The sequence below is a fragment of the Esox lucius genome, chromosome 7 (genome assembly GCF_011004845.1).
Source record: "Esox lucius isolate fEsoLuc1 chromosome 7, fEsoLuc1.pri, whole genome shotgun sequence".
Lineage (NCBI taxonomy): Eukaryota > Metazoa > Chordata > Actinopteri > Esociformes > Esocidae > Esox > Esox lucius.
In genome coordinates, this window is record NC_047575.1 from 50,078,778 (window position 1) to 50,097,217 (window position 18,440).

The 18,440-nt window shown below is 42.3% G+C and overlaps 2 protein-coding genes across 6 annotated transcripts in view; one reads left to right on the forward strand and one right to left on the reverse strand.

Annotated features, from left to right (window-relative positions):
- The window catches only part of trpc6a (transient receptor potential cation channel, subfamily C, member 6a), a 30,656-nt gene extending 23,475 nt beyond the window's left edge, over positions 1-7,181 (forward strand). For all 4 annotated transcript variants that reach the window (XM_029120701.2, XM_029120700.2, XM_029120702.2 and 1 more), the window contains 6 exons: positions 1,339-1,450; positions 2,672-2,867; positions 3,323-3,514; positions 5,544-5,600; positions 5,799-5,874; positions 7,011-7,181. In XM_029120701.2, the coding sequence (XP_028976534.2) occupies positions 1,339-1,450; positions 2,672-2,867; positions 3,323-3,514; positions 5,544-5,600; positions 5,799-5,874; positions 7,011-7,138 (761 nt within the window). In that variant the 3' untranslated portion in view covers positions 7,139-7,181. The remainder of the gene's footprint in view (positions 1-1,338; positions 1,451-2,671; positions 2,868-3,322; positions 3,515-5,543; positions 5,601-5,798; positions 5,875-7,010) is intronic.
- A 1,692-nt stretch (positions 7,182-8,873) lies between these two features.
- Positions 8,874-18,440, reverse strand: part of arhgap42a (Rho GTPase activating protein 42a) — a 55,166-nt gene continuing 45,599 nt past the window's right edge. The window contains exons 23-24 of one of the 2 annotated variants that reach the window (XR_002196569.3): positions 15,251-15,389; positions 8,874-9,120 (exon numbers count right to left, since the gene is read on the reverse strand). Coding sequence is in view for 1 of the 2 variants with exons in the window: in XM_013132511.4 (XP_012987965.1) it covers positions 15,301-15,389 (89 nt within the window). In the remaining variant the exon portion in view is untranslated. Of the gene's footprint in view, positions 9,121-13,876; positions 15,390-18,440 lie in introns of those variants that run through there. The other variant, XM_013132511.4, reaches the window with a different exon arrangement.

The following is an 18,440-nucleotide window of genomic DNA, read 5'->3' on the forward strand; positions in this document are numbered from 1 at the left end:
TCACAAGAACGGTGAGCAAAAATCCCAGAACCACACGGGGGGACCTAGTGAATGACCTGCAGAGAGCTGGGACCAAAGTAACAAAGGCTACCATCAGTAACACACTACGCCGCCAGGGACTCAAATCCTGCAGTGCCAGACGTGTCCCCTTGCTTAAGCCAGTACATGTCCAGGCCCATCTGAGGTTTGCTAGAGAGCATTTGGATGATCCAGGGGAGGATTGGGAGAATGTCAATGTAAGATGAAACCAAAATATAACTTTTTGGTAAAAACTCAACTTGTCATGTTTGGAGGAGAAAGAATGCTGAGTTGCATCCAAAGAACATCATACCTACTGTGAAGCATGGGGGTGGAAACATCATGCTTTGGGGCTGTTTTTCTGCAAAGGGACCAGGACGACTGATCTATGTAAAGGAAAGAATGAATAAGGCCATGTATTGTGAGATTTTGAGTGAAAACCTCCTTCCATCAGCAAAGGCATTGAAGATGAAACGTGGCTGGGTCTTTCAGCATGACAATGATCCCAAACACACCGCCCGGGCAAGAAGGAGTGGCTTCATAAGAAGCATTTTGAGGTCCTGGAGTGGCCTAGCCAGTCACGAGATCTCAACCCCATAGAAAACCTTTGGAGGGAGTTGAAAGTCTGTGTTTCCCATCAACAGCCCCAAAACATCACTGCTCTAGAGGAGATCTGCATGGAGGAATGGGCCAAAATACCAGCAACAGTGTGTGAAAACCTTGTGAAGACTTACAGAAAACATTTGACCTCTGTCATTGCCAACAAAAGGTATATAACAAAGTATTCAGATGAACTTTTGTTATTGACCAAATACTTATTTTCCACCATAATTTACCAATACCATCCATCCATCTTCTTCCGATTATCCAGGGTCTGGTCGCGGGGGCAGCAGTCTAAGCAGGGATGCCCAGACTTCCCTCTCCCCAGACACTTCCTCTAGCTCTTCCGGGGGGACACCGAGGCGTTCCCAGGCCAGCCGGGAGACATAGTCCCTCCAAATTTACCAATACATTCATTTATAATCCTACAATGTGATTTTCTGGATTTTTTCCCCTCATTTTGTCTCTCATAGTTGAAGTGTACCTATGATGAAAATTACAGGCCCCTCTCATCTTTTTAAGTGGGAGAACTTGCACAATTGCTGGCTGACAAAATACTTTTTTGCCCCACTGTATGTGGCCAGTCTCGATGGGTAATTTACAATGCCCCTTTAAAACCCCTTGGGGGAAGGAGGGGCAATTTGCCCATCTGGGTAAACAGTACAACAAATGTCTATAACTGTGTGTGTGTGTGTTTGGCTGTTTGTTTGTGTGTTGCAGACATCTTTAAGTTCATGGTGATCTTCATCCTGGTGTTCCTGGCCTTCATGATTGGAATGTTCAATCTTTACTCTTATTACCTGGGGGCCAAGCAGAACGACGCCTTCACAACGTAATACACACACAGACAGTAATACACACAAAGACACACTCAGACAGTCACACAGACAGACAGTCACACAGACAGACAGTAACACAGACAGACAGTAACACACACAGACAGTTACTGACAGTAAATAAGAGAATATAACAATATTCACTGCTACATCATGACTTTGATAAGCCATTTCTTTTCTATTTAGGAAATTAAAGAGATTATATATGCAATTTCTGTGATTACTAATATTTTTTATACATATTTTACCAGGTAAGTTGACTGAGAACACGTTCTCGTGCTGCCCCCAAATTAAAGCTAACAGTCTCGACTATAATCAAGAAAATTGTACAATATTAAATCCAAAGTGCTGGAATACTGAAAACCTAACAAAATAACATGGTTACTGTCCAAATACTTGTAGAAGTGACTGTATGTTTAGTGGAAGCAGTTCTTAGACCAGGCTGGACCACAGATCCCAGCATTCCATAAAAGGTAGTTGACAGAGTGTTATGCTTCTCTAGGGATGTCAAGGATATAAACAAATGTGAACTTGCATCAAAATATTAGTGCAAATCTTGTCATGATCTATTTAGCTGTTGTATAAACAAATAGCTCTGACCAGTCTGTCATTGGGCTAACAGTCTTATTCTGTCAATGACTATTTAAAACCAGTCTGTCATTGGGCTAACAGTCTTATCCTGTCAATGACTATTTAAAAACCAGTCTGTCATTGGGCTAACAGTCTTATCCTGTCAATGACTAATTAAAAACCAGTCTGTCATTGGGTTAGCAGTCTTATTCTGTCAATTACTATTTAAAAACCAGTGTGTCATTGGGCTAACAGTCTTATCCTGTCAACGACTATTTAAAAACCAGCCTGTCATTGGGCTAACAGTCTTATCCTACCAATGACTATTTTAAACCAGTCTGTCATTGGGCTAACAGTCTTATCCTACCAATGACTATTTAAACGCTAGTCTGTCATTGGGCTAACAGTCTTATCCTACCAATGACTATTTTAAACCAGTCTGTCATTGGGCTAACAGTCTTATCCTACCAATGACTATTTAAACACCAGTCTGTCATTGGGCTAACAGTCTTATTCTATGACTAGTTCAAACCATGATTAGTCTAAGCTAGCCTGTCATATATTCTCTACATATGTGTTAGTTCTGTTTAAGTGTAAAATAACTCCAACAACCTCTTTGAAAACCCCCCTTCCCACTCTCTTTCCAGTTTGGAGGAGAGTTTTAAGACTCTGTTCTGGGCGATATTTGGCCTGTCCGAGGTGAAGTCGGTTGTCATCAACAACGACCACAAGTTCATTGAGAACATTGGCTACGTTCTGTATGGAGTTTACAACGTTACCATGGTGATCGTCCTACTTAACATGCTCATCGCCATGATCAACAGCTCCTTCCAGGAGATAGAGGTACATTAGGTCCCCACATGCACACACAGGTCGGGAGAACCAGGAGATAGAGGTACATTAGGTCCCCACATGCACACACAGGTCTGGAGAACCAGGAGATAGAGGTACATTAGGTCCCCACATGCACACACAGGTCTGGAGAACCAGGAGATAGAGGTACATTAGGTCCCCACATGCACACACAGGTCTGGAGAACCAGGAGATAGAGGTACATTAGGATCCCACATGCACACACAGGTCTGGAGAACCAGGAGATAGAGGTACATTAGGTCCCCACATGCACACACAGGTCTGGAGAACCAGGAGATAGAGGTACATTAGGTCCCCACATGCACACACAGGTCTGGAGAACCAGGAGATAGAGGTACATTAGGTCCCCACATGCACACACAGGTCTGGAGTGTCCTTCTCCACTCCACCTCTCCTTTCTCTCCTTCTCCACTCCTGGGCTCCAGGATGATGCTGATGTGGAGTGGAAGTTTGCTCGAGCCAGGCTGTGGTTCTCCTACTTTGAGGAAGGCAGAACCCTGCCAGTGCCCTTTAACCTGGTTCCCAGTCCGAAGGCCCTGCTGGGTCTGGCCTGCACTGTAAAACAGCTACTCCTGACCTCGCACACCAAGACCCCTGATGGAGCACAGCTCAACCAGGTATACACACACACACACACACACACACACACACGCACACACCAAGACCCTCGATGGAGCACAGCTCAACCAGGTACACCCACACACACACACACACACACACACACCAAGACCCTCGATGGAGCACAGCTCAACCAGGTACACACACACACACACACACAAAGACCCTCGATGGAACACAGCTCAACCAGGTACACAAACACACACACACACACACAAACCAAGACCCTCGATGGAGCACAGCTCAACCAGGTACACCCACACACACACACACACACACACCCCTCAGTCCCACCCCTCAGTCCCACCCCTCAGACCCACCCCTCAGTCCCACCCCTCAGTCCCACCCCTCAGTCCCACTCCAATTAAGTATTTAATTGGTATTAATGAACACAGTACTTTTAGGTAATATGTATGATTATATTGGTATAATAAAAATCATATTGCCTGTAATAGTACTATTATATACTATATTATACATACTATTATTTTAATAGTACTATTATATTAGTAATCCTGTAATACAGTAATTATTGTAACAGTACTTTATATTACTAATCCTGTAATAAAACTATTGTAATAGTACTATTATATTACTAATCCTGTAATACAACTATTGTAATAGTACTATTATATTACTAATCCTGTAATACAACTATTGTAATAGTACTATTATATTAGTAATCCTGATATACAATTATTATTGTAATAGTACTATTATATTAATAATCCTGTAATACAATTATTATTGTAATAGTACTATTATATTAGTAAACCTATAATGCAATTATTATTGTAACAGTACTATTATATTACTACTCCTGTAATACAATTATTATTGTAACAGTACTATTATATTACTAATCCTGTAATACAACTATTGTAATAGTACTATTATATTACTAATCCTGTAATACAATAATTATTGTAATAGTACTATTATATTACTAATCCTGTAATACAATAATTATTGTAATAGTACTATTATTTTTAGTATATGTGGTTGAGATTAAGGTTTTCATACCTGAACTCAACTAAGTAAGTCACAAACTGTGTCACAACAATCCGTTTAATACATGTACTTGCAAGCAGAGAGACCCCAACAATATGAAATTTGTGGTCGGTCTGAGGCCCAGCCCAGATGGCATCGTTTTTATTCAGATGGCATCAGCTGGCATCGTTTTTATTCAGTCTGAGGCCCAGCTCAGCTGGCATCGTTTTTATTCAGTCTGAGGCCCAGCTCAGATGGCATCGTTTTTATTCAGATGGCATCAGATGGCATTGTTTTTATTCAGATGGCATCAGCTGGCATCGTTTTTATTCAGTCTGAGGCCCAGCTGAGATGGCATCGTTTTTATTCAGATGGCATCAGCTGGTATCGTTTTTATTCAGTCTGAGGCCCAGCTCAGATGGCATCGTTTTTATTCAGATGGCATCAGATGGCATTGTTTTTATTCAGATGGCATCAGCTGGCATCGTTTTTATTCAGATGGCATCAGCTGGCATCGTTTTTATTCAGTCTGAGGCCCAGCTCAGATGGCATCGTTTTTATTCAGATGGCATCAGCTGGTATCGTTTTTATTCAGTCTGAGGCCCAGCTCAGATGGCATCGTTTTTATTCAGATGGCATTGTTTTTATTCAGATGGCATCTAATGGCATCGTTTTTATTCAGTCGGAAGCCCAGCTTGTGATTACAAATGACCTCAACACCTGTCGCAACACACTTGTCCGCCACTCTTCCCTCGTTCCGCTTCTCTTACAGACGTCTCAATATTTAGTCTAGAGCAACACGGATGTTCTTCATTCTAAATCAGAATAGACTCTCTGGCTTCTCTGTTGGTACATTTCTTCTCAACCTGTTACATCAACAATGACACAATGTTCTAACAGTATTCTAACAAGGTTAATAGCTTATCGTATGAACTGTAAGAGCTGAATTATCATTTATTAGAATGTTAACAGTTGATTAGTAATTTTTCCCTCACCAATACTATAAGTATTGTAATTGTGTGTAATACTGTGTTTCAGCTGGGGGAGGGTAAATCCTCAGGATACAGCAGTTGTCCTGGACCCACTAGATACCAGGTACAGAGAGAAAGAGAGAACACACACTTTCAAAGGAAACACACTTTCAACTGCCTTGTTGTGAGACTTTCATTAAGGATTCATCTGTGTGTATGTCTGTGTGCACATCTGTGTGTGTGTCTGTATGTTGGTGTGTGTGTGTCTGTATGTTGGTGTGTGTGTGTCTGTATGTTGGTGTGTGTGTGTGTGGTGTTACAGAAGATCATGAAGCGTCTGATAAAACGTTACATCATCAATGCTCAGGCGGACAAAGAAAATGATGAAATCAACGAAGGTGAGACAATGAAACCCAGAAACAATCATCCCAGTCAGAGGACAGACACATTCATCCCAGTCAGAGGACAGACACATTCATCCCAGTCAGAGGACAGACACATTCATCCCAGTCAGAGGACAGATACATTCATCCCAGTCAGAGGACAGACACATTCATCCCAGTCAGAGGACAGACACATTCATCCCAGTCAGAGGACAGACACATTCACCCCAGTCAGAGGACAGACACATTCATCCCAGTCAGAGGACAGACACATTCATCCCAGTCAGAGGACAGACACATTCAACCCAGTCAGAGGACAGACACATTCAACCCAGTCAGAGGACAGATACATTCATCCCAGTCAGAGGACAGACACATTCATCCCAGTCAGAGGACAGATACATTCATCCCAGTCAAAGGACAGACACATTCATCCCAGTCAGAGGACAGACACATTCATCCCAGTCAGAGGACAGACACATTCATCCCAGTCAGAGGACAGACACATTCAACCCAGTCAGAGGACAGACACATTCAACCCAGTCAGAGGACAGACACATTCATCCCAGTCAGAGGACAGACACATTCAACCCAGTCAGAGGACAGACACATTCATCCCAGTCAGAGGACAGACACATTCAACCCAGTCAGAGGACAGACACATTCATCCCAGTCAGAGGACAGACACATTCATCCCAGTCAGAGGACAGACACATTCATCCCAGTCAGAGGACAGACACATTCATCCCAGTCAGAGGACAGACACATTCATCCCAGTCAGAGGACAGACACATTCATCCCAGTCAGAGGACAGATACATTCATCCCAGTCAGAGGACAGACACATTCATCCCAGTCAGAGGACAGACACATTCATCCCAGTCAGAGGACAGACACATTCAACCCAGTCAGAGGACAGATACATTCATCCCAGTCAGAGGACAGACACATTCAACCCAGTCAGAGGACAGACACATTCATCCCAGTCAGAGGACAGACACATTCAACCCAGTCAGAGGACAGACACAATCTCATTTTTACACTTTAATCATGTGTGTTCTCTGTATATTGTGTGTGTGTGTGTATTTGTTGTGTGTTTATTGTTTTTGAGTATTTGTTGTCTTTGTGTGTTTATTGTGTGTGTGTGCGTAGGAGAGCTGAAGGAGATTAAACAAGATATCTCCAGTCTGCGTTATGAGCTGCTGGAGGACAAGGCAAACAACATGGAGGAGCTACAAGAGCTAGTCCAGAGACTAAAAGACAGAGAGAACACACACTAACACAGACTCTCAAACACACTAACACAGACTCTCTCTCAAACACACACACTAACACAGACTCTAACACAGACAGACAGACTCTTACGCACACTAACAGACACTCTCTCTCTCTCTCACACACACACACACACACACACACACACACACACACACACACACACACACACACACACACTCACAAATACAGTAACACAGACTCTCTCTCACACAGACTAACACACACACACACAAATTAACACAGACTCACACACACACTAACACAGACTCTCAACATATGAGATTATTTCCAAACATAGGTGCATGAAACTCATTCAATCACGTTCAACCATGTTCAATTTCCTCCCCTCAGTATTCTTCATTTTAGGTGTATTTTATTTTGTGTACAAATCCATTTTTACTTGCACTTACACATTAATGAAATGGTTAAGACACTTGAAAATGAAAAGGCAGTTACTCAGAAATGAATTGTTTGGAATTTGTCCCATACATTTCAGCCAAAACATGTATTACTTTTACATGTTTTAAGCTTTGCCTCAATGTAAATTGAAGCAAAGCTTTAAAAAAATTGACAAATGTTTAAATGTTAAGCAGCAAACAATGAAATATATAAAAATCTAACTTTGCTATATATACATAAATCAAAAATGCTAAAAAACTAAACCTGGTGGAATGCCACACAACTAATTAGGTCAATTGGCAACAGGTCAGTTACATGATTTGGTATTAAAAGATCATTCCATTGAGGACGAATCTGTCAGAAGTGAGGATGGGGAGTGGTTCATCACTTTGTGAAAGACTGTGGGTAAATAGTGCAACAATTTAAGAATAAAATGTCTCAATGTAAAATTGCAAAGAGTTTGGGGATTTCATCATCTACGGTACATAATATCATTAAAGGAATCAGAGACTCTGGTGAAATCTCTGTATTCAAGGGACAAGGTTAAAAACCAATATTGGATGACCACGATCTTCGAGCCCTAAGACAGCACTGCATTAAAAATAGCCACGATTCTCAATCTCAATCAATTAAATGTATTTATAAAGCCGTTTGTACATCAGCAGTTGTCAGAAAAAGCTTTTACAAAACACCCAGCCTAAAACCCCAAGGAGCAAGCAACAACAGTGTTGAAGCACAGTGGCTAGGAAAAACTCCCTAAGAGGGTCAGAAGTTTTGGAAGAAACCTAGAGAGGAACCAGGCTTGGAGGGGTGACCTTTCCTCTTTCGAGCCTGGTACTCAAAAGATGTGGGCCGAGACCTTAATGTCCTCCTAAGTTTCAACGGAGCAGGATTCCAATGCACTTTTAGAGAGAGTGCATTCCTTAGATTTAGTGAAGGAAAACTGTCCCTACACCCCCAGCACAATATTATAGCAGTAAAAAAAACCCTGGGGATGAGGGGGGGATCCAGTGACACTGTGGTCCTATCTGGGGGAGGCCCTGGACAGGACCCAACAGGCAGGAAGTCAATCCACCCACATTGCCAAGCATCAACCATAGGGACACCAACCGCAACCCCCCTGGAATGAGGGCAGAGATTTGCCAGCAGAGTTTACCCTAACTGCACAATGGGAGCAACGGAGACAAAACAACAAGCCAGTGACTCCACCCGTGAAAGGCATTGGAGAGAGGGCATCCCAGTGACTCCACCCGTGAAAGGCATTGGAGAGAGGGCATCCCAGTGACTCCACCCGTGAAAGGCATTGGAGAGAGGGCATCCCAGTGACTCCAACGTGAAAGGCATTGGAGAGAGGGCATCCCAGTGACTCCACCCGTGAAAGGCATTGGAGAGAGGGCATCCCAGTGACTCCACCCGTGAAAGGCATTGAAGAGAGGGCATCCCAGTGACTCCACCCGTGAAAGGCATTGGAGAGAGGGCATCCCAGTGACTCCACCCGTGAAAGGCATTGGAGAGAGGGCATCCCAGTGACTCCACCCGTGAAAGGAATTGGAGAGAGGCCATCCCAGTGGCGATGATAGCCCACCTGGCAAGACAGCATCAAGTCATTAGGATCCAGATTAGATTTTTCAGAAGAGGCTTCATTTTCGCAATCTTTAGGGAGTTTGGTACAATTAATTATATTCAACATTGGCTGACCTCAATGTACAGGAAGTACATTTTAGGTTTAGAACTCATTACTACATTTAGTAAATGTGTCGAGCAATACAGGGTCAACAAATTGAAGTGTCCCCATTGACATTATAATTGTATTATAATTTTAATGAGTGAAATAAGTATTCGACCCCTCTGCCAAACATGACTTAGTACTTGGTGGCAAAACCCTTGTTGGCAATCACAGAGGTCAGATGTTTCTCAGGAAGGATTTTGTCCCACTCCTCTTTGCAGATCTTCTCCAAGTCATTGGGTCATGGGATTAGGGTCTGGAGACTGGCTAGGCCACTCCAGGACCTTAATGTGCTTCTTCTTGAGCCTTTGTTGCCTTGACCGTGTGTATTGGGTCATTGTCATGCTGGAATACCCATCTACGACCCATTTTCAATGCCCTGGCTGAGGGAAGGAGGTTCTCACCCAAGATTTGAAGGTCTATGGTCCCGTCCATCGTCCCTTTGATGCGGTGAAGTTGTCCTGTCCCCTTAGCAGAAAAACACCCCCAAAGCATAATGTTTCCACCTCCATGTTTGATGGTGGCAATGGTGTTCTTAGGGTCATAGGCAGCATTCCTCCTCCTCTAAACACGGCGAGTTGAGTTGATGCCAAAGAGCATGATCTGACCACAACACTTTCACCATGTTCTCCTCTGAATCATTCAGATGTTCATTGGCAAATTTCAGACGGGCCTGTACATGTGCTTACTTGACCAGGGGGACTTTGCGGGCGCTGTGGGATTTCAGTCCTTCACGGCATAGAGTGTTACCAATTGTTTTCTTGGTGACTATGGTCCCAGCTGCTTTGAGATCATTAACAAGATCCTCCTGTGTATTTCTGGGCTGATTCCTCACCGTTCTCATGATCATTGCAACTCCACAAGGTGAGATCCTGCATGGAGCCCCAGACCGAGGGAGATTGACAGTTCTTTTGTGTTTCTTCCATTTGCGAATAATCGCACCAACTGTTGTCACCTTCTCACCAAATTGCTTGGCGATGGTCTTGTAGCCCATTTCAGCCCTGTGTAGGTCTACAATCTTGTCCCTGACATCCTTGGGCAGCTCTTTGGTCTTGGCCATGGTGGAGAGTTTGGAATCTGATTGATTGATTGCTTCTGTGGACAGGTGTCTATTATACAGGTAACAATATGAGATTAGGAGCACTCCCTTTAAGAGTGTGCTACTAACCTCAGCTCGTTATCTGTATAAAAGACACCTGGGAGCCAGAAATCTTTCTGACTGAGAGGGGATCAAATACTGATTGCAATCATCAAAATGCAAGTCAATAAAAAAACAGTTCAAATAAACCTACCATTAAAATGATAGACTGATCATTTCTTGGTCAGTGGGCAAACATACAAAATCAGCAGGGGACCAAATACATTTTTCCCTCACCGTAGCTTAGAGAATTCTGTAGTGGAAATCACTGCATGGGCTCAGGAACACTTCAGAAAACCATTGTCGTGAACACAGTACATCACTGAATTCACAAACCCTAACTTCTCCATGCAAACACTAAACCATGTATAAACAAGATCCAGAACCGCCGCCGCCTTCTCTGGGCCCAAACTCATTTATGATGAACTGAGGCAAGGTGGAAAACTGTCCTGAGGTCTGATGAATGAAAATGTGAAAAAAAATAGGAATCATGGATGCCGCCTCCTCCAGACAAAAGAGGAGAGGGATCATCTGAAAATGTTTCAGGGAAATGAAAAATGTCGCAGCTGAAATCATCTATCAAGAAGGAATGGGAAAACATTTCACTTTCAAAACAACAATTGGTCTCCTCAGCTCCCAAACGCTTAAAAGATGAAGTGATGCAACACAGAGTTAACATGCCCCTGTCACGACCTTTTTGAAACGTGTTGCTGGTATTAAATTCCAAATGGGCAATTATTTTTCCAAAAACAATAACATTTCTATTTCAACATTTAATATGTTGTCCTTGTACTATTTTCAATTCAATAGAAGGATGAATGATTTGCACATCATTGCATTCTATTATTAGCCTTTTACCCAACTTCCCAACTTGGGGGTTATATATACAGTGGGGAGAACAAGAATTTGATACACTGCCGATTTTGCAGGTTTTCCCACTTACAAAGCATGTAGAAGTCAAATTTTTATCATAGGTACTCTTCAACTGTGAGTGTGAAAATCACATTGTATAATTTTTAAGTAATTAATTTGCATTTGATGGCATGACATAAGTATTTTTATACATCAGAAAAGCAGAACTTAATATTTGGTACAGAAACCTTTGTTTGCAATTACAGAGATCATACGTTTCCTGTAGTTCTTGACCAGGTTTGCACACACTGCAGCAGGGATTTTGGCCCACTCCTCCATACAGACATTCTCCAGATCCTTCAGGTTTCTGGGCTGTCGCTGGGCAATACAGACTTTCAGCTCCCTCCAAAGATTTACTACTGGGTTCAAGTCTGGAGACTGGCTAGGCCACTCCAGGACCTTGAGATGCTTCTTACGGTGCCACTCCTTAGTTGCCCTGGCTGTGTGTTTCGGGTCGTTGTCATGCTGGAAGACCCAGCTACGACCCATCTTCAATGCCCTTACTGAGGGAAGGAGGTTGTTGGCCAAGATCTCGCGATACATGGCCCCATCCATCCTCCTCTCAATACGGTGTAGTCGTCCTGTCCCCTTTGCAGAAAAGCATCCCCAAAGAATGAAGTCTCCACCTCCATGCTTCACAGTTGGGATGGTGTTCTTGGGGTTGTATTCATCCTTCTTCTTTCTCCAAACATGGCGAGTGGAGTTTAGACCAAAAAGCTCTATTTTTGTCTCATCAGACCACATGACCTTCTCCCATTCCTCCTCTGGATCATCCAGATGGTCATTGGCAAACTTCAGACGGGCCTGGACATGCGCTGGCTTGAGCAGGGGGACCTTGCGTGCGCTGCAGGATTTTATGACAGCGTAGTGTGTTACTAATGGTTTTCTTTGAGACTGTGGTCCCAGCTCTCTTCAGGTCATTGACCAGGTCCTGCATGGAGCCCCAGATCGAGGGAGATTGACCGTCATGTTGACCTTCTTCCATTTTCAAATAATTGTGCCAACAGTTGTTGCCTTCTCACCAAGCTGCTTATCTATTGTCCTGTAGCCCATCCCAGCCTTGTGCAGGTCTACAGTTTTATCCCTGATGTCCTTACACACCTCTCTGGTCTTGGCCATTGTGGAGAGGTTGGAGTCTGTTTGATTGAGTGTGTGGACAGGTGTCTTTTATACAGGTAACAAGTTCAAACAGGAGCCTTTAATACAGGTAATGAGTGGAGAACAGGAGGGATTCTTAAAAAAAAATAAACATGTCTGTGAGAGCCGAAATTCTTACTGGTTGGTAGGTGATCAAATACTTAGGTCATGCAATAAAATGCTAGTTAATTACTTAAAAATCATACAATGTGATTTTCTGGATTTTTTATTCAGTTTCTCACAGTTGAAGAGTACCTGTGAGTTCTACATGCTTTGTAAGTAGGAAAACCTGCAAAATCGGCAGTGTATCAAATACTTGTTCTCCCCACTGTACATAGCAAAATTTGTCATACATTTTTATATTGTAGAGGGGAGCTCTATTTCCCACCACCTCTCATGCCAGTTATCCCACACATTGGAAGCGAAATACTGGTAGCAAATTTTGTCTTTAAAATGTCTAGTGGACACGGGAAGGTTACTGATACACTTTATATATATAATATATATTTTGAAAATATCAAACACACTTAAAGGGGGTGACTACCGATGACATTTTTATTTTTCAAGGACCCTGTGGATGGTCGACCAGCATTAAAGTGTTTCTGTGTTGGAAGATTTATTGGTTTTGTCCATACAGATGGCAATGGAATAATAATACTAAGCACAAACAATTTCTAAAGTTGTGTTCTGCATTCAGCAAGCACAACTAAAAACACTGCAGTAAATAAAACATCCTAATAATTACCTAATAATCCAAATAAAACATCCTAATAATATATGTGATACAAACATTTGCTGTGGAAGTGCTTGCAGGCACAGATTTAGGCAATACACAACATGGTTTAAAAGGAGGTATCACATATCAGCCCTTTATTCAGAGCTTTTCAGTTGCTTTTACATAGACTATACCAACATTAAACAAAATAGACTTTAAATACAATATATCAACATGAAACGAAAAAGAGTTGCAGTTCAATGGCCGTTTTAATTTCTATTAATATACATTTGTTCATTCTTGAATAAATATTTAAAAGCTGTGTACCATATTGCATTCCATTCTTTATGATGTTGTGTGCTTTAGACTTTTGGGGCCTAAAATAGAAGCGATAGACTGGTGGATAAAGATTTAGCCCACATGAGAACCAGTCACTTCATCGGGTTCTTCTGAGACATGAGCAGGTTTGGACAGTTAGTCAGTTAGATTACATAGTGTGCTGTCTAGATGGTTAAGGTTAAAATATAGGAGTTTCAGGTTTATGGACTAGAGGGTTCAGGGTTAAGGGCTAAGGGGCTCATGTTTATGGTCTAGGGTTTCAGGTTTATGGGCTAGGTGGTTCAGGTTTAAGGGCTAGGGAGTTCATGTTTTTGGGCTAGGGGTTCAGGTTTATGGGCTAGGGGTTCAGGTTTATGGGCTAAGGGTTCAGGTTGATGGGATTAAGAATTAAGGTTAATAGACTAGGGTTTCAGGTTAATAAACTAGGGGTTCAAGTTTACGGGGTAGTGACTTAGGTTCAAGGTTTAAAGGATAAGGGTTCAGGTTTATGGACTAAGGGTTCAGGTTTATGGACTAAGGGTTCAGGTTTATGGACTAAGGGTTCAGGTTTATAGGCTTGGAGTAAGCCAGCAGCATAGCTCCCTCCATTTAGTTAAATGAAAAAATATATACAGAAATAATATATAGACAGCGAACCATATAGACAGTGGACCGTACAGACAGTGAACCATACAGACAGTGAACCGTACACACAGTGGACCGTACACACAGTGGACCGTACACACAGTGGACCGTACACACAGTGGACCGTACACACAGTGGACCATACAGACAGTGAACCATACAGACAGTGAACCATACAGACAGTGAACCATAAACACACAGTGGACCGTACACACAGTGGACCATACAGACAGTGAACCATACAGACAGTGAACCATACAGACAGTGGACCACATAGACAGTGGACCACATAGACAGTGAACCATACAGACAGTGAACCATATAGATAGTGGACCATATAGACAGTGGACCATACAGACAGTGAACCATACAGACAGTGAACCATACAGACAGTGGACCATACAGACAATGGACCACATAGACAGTGGACCATATAGACAGTGGACCATATAGACAGTGGACCATACAGACAGTGGACCACATAGACAGTGGACCATATAGACAGTGGACCATACAGACAGTGGACCATACAGACAGTGGACCATACAGACAGTGGACCAGACACAGTTACAGTGACAATAAAACCTCCAACATATACATAATATTATAAAACATATCTAACTATAGTGTAATAGTAAATATGCAGTAAATACGTTATGTGCTACTTTTATTACTTTATGAACTACACTCCAAAAAAAAGTAAATAATGTTCCTCAAAAAATAATCTGATAGGCTACCTACCTAGATCAAATGAAATAGTGAAATAGATACATAAGACTTAGAGTACCGAAACCTTGATGGTAATCAATATATTTTTTATTCTGCTAAAACTAAAACCAGTGTTTTAGTTTTTAGAATTACAATTATAAAACAACTATAAAATACTACTAATGACTTCAGCAGTTATCATGTGTTTTTCCTGTAGCAGCCATCCCTTAAGAAATGTGGCCTCTGGAATGTTTTAGTAGAATATTTATTCTTGGATATGAGGCTCCATTTCTAACTAAATGTTTATGTGACAAATTTTTTGTCCTCTTTAAAAAATAATTACAAATATTTTTTATGGTAAATCTATGAATTGCCAGGGGCCACAGGGACTGTTTGTTGAACGGCATGTTAATTACCCCTGGGCTTGGAGGGTTTAGGGATCAGAGGTTGAAGTTCATGGCATTTATTAAATGTAGATGACGTAGTTCTCTGGAATCAGTCCTGTCTTGCCATCAAGTGTTGCCTGGAGCCAGCCTGGTTCTACTGACGGATACACTGTAGAGCCAGAGACACACAGAGAGAGACAGGAACACAGAGAGAGACAGGAACACAGATAGAGACAGAGACACACAGAGAGAGACAGGAACACAGATAGAGACAGAGACACACAGAGAGAGACAGGAACACAGATAGAGACAGAGACACACAGAGAGAGACAGGAACACAGGTAGAGACAGAGACACACAGAGAGAGACAGGAACACAGATAGAGACAGAGACACACAGAGAGAGACAGGAACACAGATAGAGCCAGAGACACACAGAGAGAGACAGGAACACAGAGAGAGACAGGAACACAGATAGAGACAGGAACACAGATAGAGACAGAGTCACACAGAGAAAGACAGGAACACAGATAGAGACAGGAACACAGATAGAGACAGGAACACAGATAGAGACAGAGACACACAGAGAGAGACAGGAACACAGATAGAGACAGAGACACACAGAGAGAGACAGGAACACAGATAGAGACAGAGACACACAGAAAGAGACAGGAACACAGATAGAGACAGAGACACACAGAGAGAGACAGGAACACAGGTAGAGACAGAGTCACACAGAGAAAGACATGGACACACAGAGACGGACACAAAGAGACAAACAAAGAGAAGGACACAAAAAGAACGACACAAAGAGACGGAGACAAATAGACAGACACAAAGAGACGGAGACAAAGAGACAGACACAAAGAAACGGAGACAAAGAGACAGACACAAAGAGACTACGAATTATTTGCACATTGTTGCAACTTTGTACATGTTTTATTTTTATGTCAGAGTGAAGCTCTCCAACTGAAGCCCACAATGTCTTAGATGACTAAGAAATTCAACCCTCTCTACACACTGTGACAGGAGATTAGAGTAGTAACCACCTCTCTACACACTGTGACAGGAGATTAGAGTAGTAACCACCTCTCTACACACTGTGACAGGAGATTAGAGTAGTAACCACCTCTCTACACACTGTGACAGGAGATTAGAGTAGTAACCACCTCTCTACACACTGTGGATCTTCTGTAGACATGACATGAAACTTTGTTTCATGTTTTATTTTTATGTCACCTTCATTTAATGACATTATATATATATATATACACACACACGCATATATACACTCAAACATATACATACATACTCACCTAAAGGATTATTAGGAACACCATACTAATACTGTGTTTGACCCCCTTTCGCCTTCAGAACTGCCTTAATTCTACGAGGCATTGATTCAACAAGGTGCTGAAAGCATTCTTTAGAAATGTTGGCCCATATTGATAGGATAGCATCTTGCAGTTGATGGAGATTTGTGGGATGCACATCCAGGGCACCAAGCTCCCGTTCCACCACATCCCAAAGATGCTCTATTGGGTTGAGATCTGGTGACTGTGGGGGCCATTTCAGTACAGTGAACTCATTGTCATGTTCAAGAAACCAATTTGAAATGATTTGAGCTTTGTGACATGGTGCATTATCCTGCTGGAAGTAGCCGAGGATGGGTACATGGTGGTCATGAAGGGATGGACATGGTCAGAAACAATGCTCAGGTAGGCCGTGGCATTTAAACGATGCCCAATTGGCACTAAGGGGCCTAAAGTGTGCCAAGAAAACATCCCCCACACCATTACACCACCACCACCAGCCTGCACAGTGGTAACAAGGCATGATGGATCCATGTTCTCATTCTGTTTACGCCAAATTCTGACTCTACCATCTGAATGTCTCAACAGAAATCGAGACTCATCAGACCAGGCAACATTCTTCCAGTCTTCAACTGTCCAATTTTGGTGAGCTCGTGCAAATTGTAGCCTCTTTTTCCTATTTGTAGTGGAGATGAGTGGTACCCGGTGGGGTCTTCTGCTGTTGTTGCCCACCCACCTCAAGGTTGTGCGTGTTGTGGCTTCCCAAATGCTTTGCTGCATACCTCGGTTGTAACGAGTGGTTATTTCAGTCAAAGTTGCTCTTCTATCAGCTTGAATCAGTCAGCCCATTCACCTCTGACCTTTAGCACCAACAAGGCATTTTCGCCCACAGGACTGCCGCATACTGGATGTCTGTCCCTTTTCACACCATTCTTTGTAAACCCTAGAAATGGTTGTGCGTGAAAATCCCAGTAACTGAGCAGATTATGAAATATTTAGACCGGCCCGTCTGGCACCAACAACCATGCCACGCTCAAAATTGCTTAAATCACCTTTCTTTCCCATTCTGACATTCAGTTTGGAGTTCAGGAGATTGTCTTGACCAGGACCACACCCCTAAATGCATTGAAACAACTGCCATGTGATTGGTTGATTAGACAATTGCATTAATGAGAAATTGAACAGGTGTTCCTAATAATCCTTTAGGTGAGTATATATACGCACAGTTAGGTCCAGAAATATTTGGACACTGACACAGTAATTCATAATTCTGGCTCTGTACGCCACCACAATGGATTTGAAACGTAACAACCAAGATGCATTTGAAGTGCAGACATTCAGCTGTAATTCAAGAGGTTGAACTAAAATATTGTATGAAATGTTTAGGAATTGCAACCATTTTCACACAGTCCCCTTATTTCAGGGGCTCAAATGTAATTGGACAAATTAACACAATCATAAATAAATTGTTCATATTTATTAAATTGTCAAGTATCCATTGCAGGCAATGACTGCTTGAAGTCTGGAATGCATGGACTTTACCAAACGCTGGGTTTTCTCCTTTGTGATGATTGCCAGGCCTTTACTGCAGCTGTCTTCAGTTATTGTTTGTTCATGGGTCTTTCTGCCTTAATTTTGTCTTCAGCAAGTGAAATGCATGCTCGATTGGGTTGAGATCAGGTGATTGAATCAGCCATTGAAGAATATTCCACTTCTTTGCCTGGGTTGCTTTTGCAGTATGTTTTGGGTCACAGTCCATCTGTAAAGTGAAGTGCCGTCAAATCAACTTCACTGAATTTGGCTTCTGAGCAGACAATAAATCTCTATACACTTCAGAATTCATCCAGCTGCTTCTGTCTTCTGTCACATCATCAGTAAACATTAGTGACCCAGTGCCATTGGAAGCCA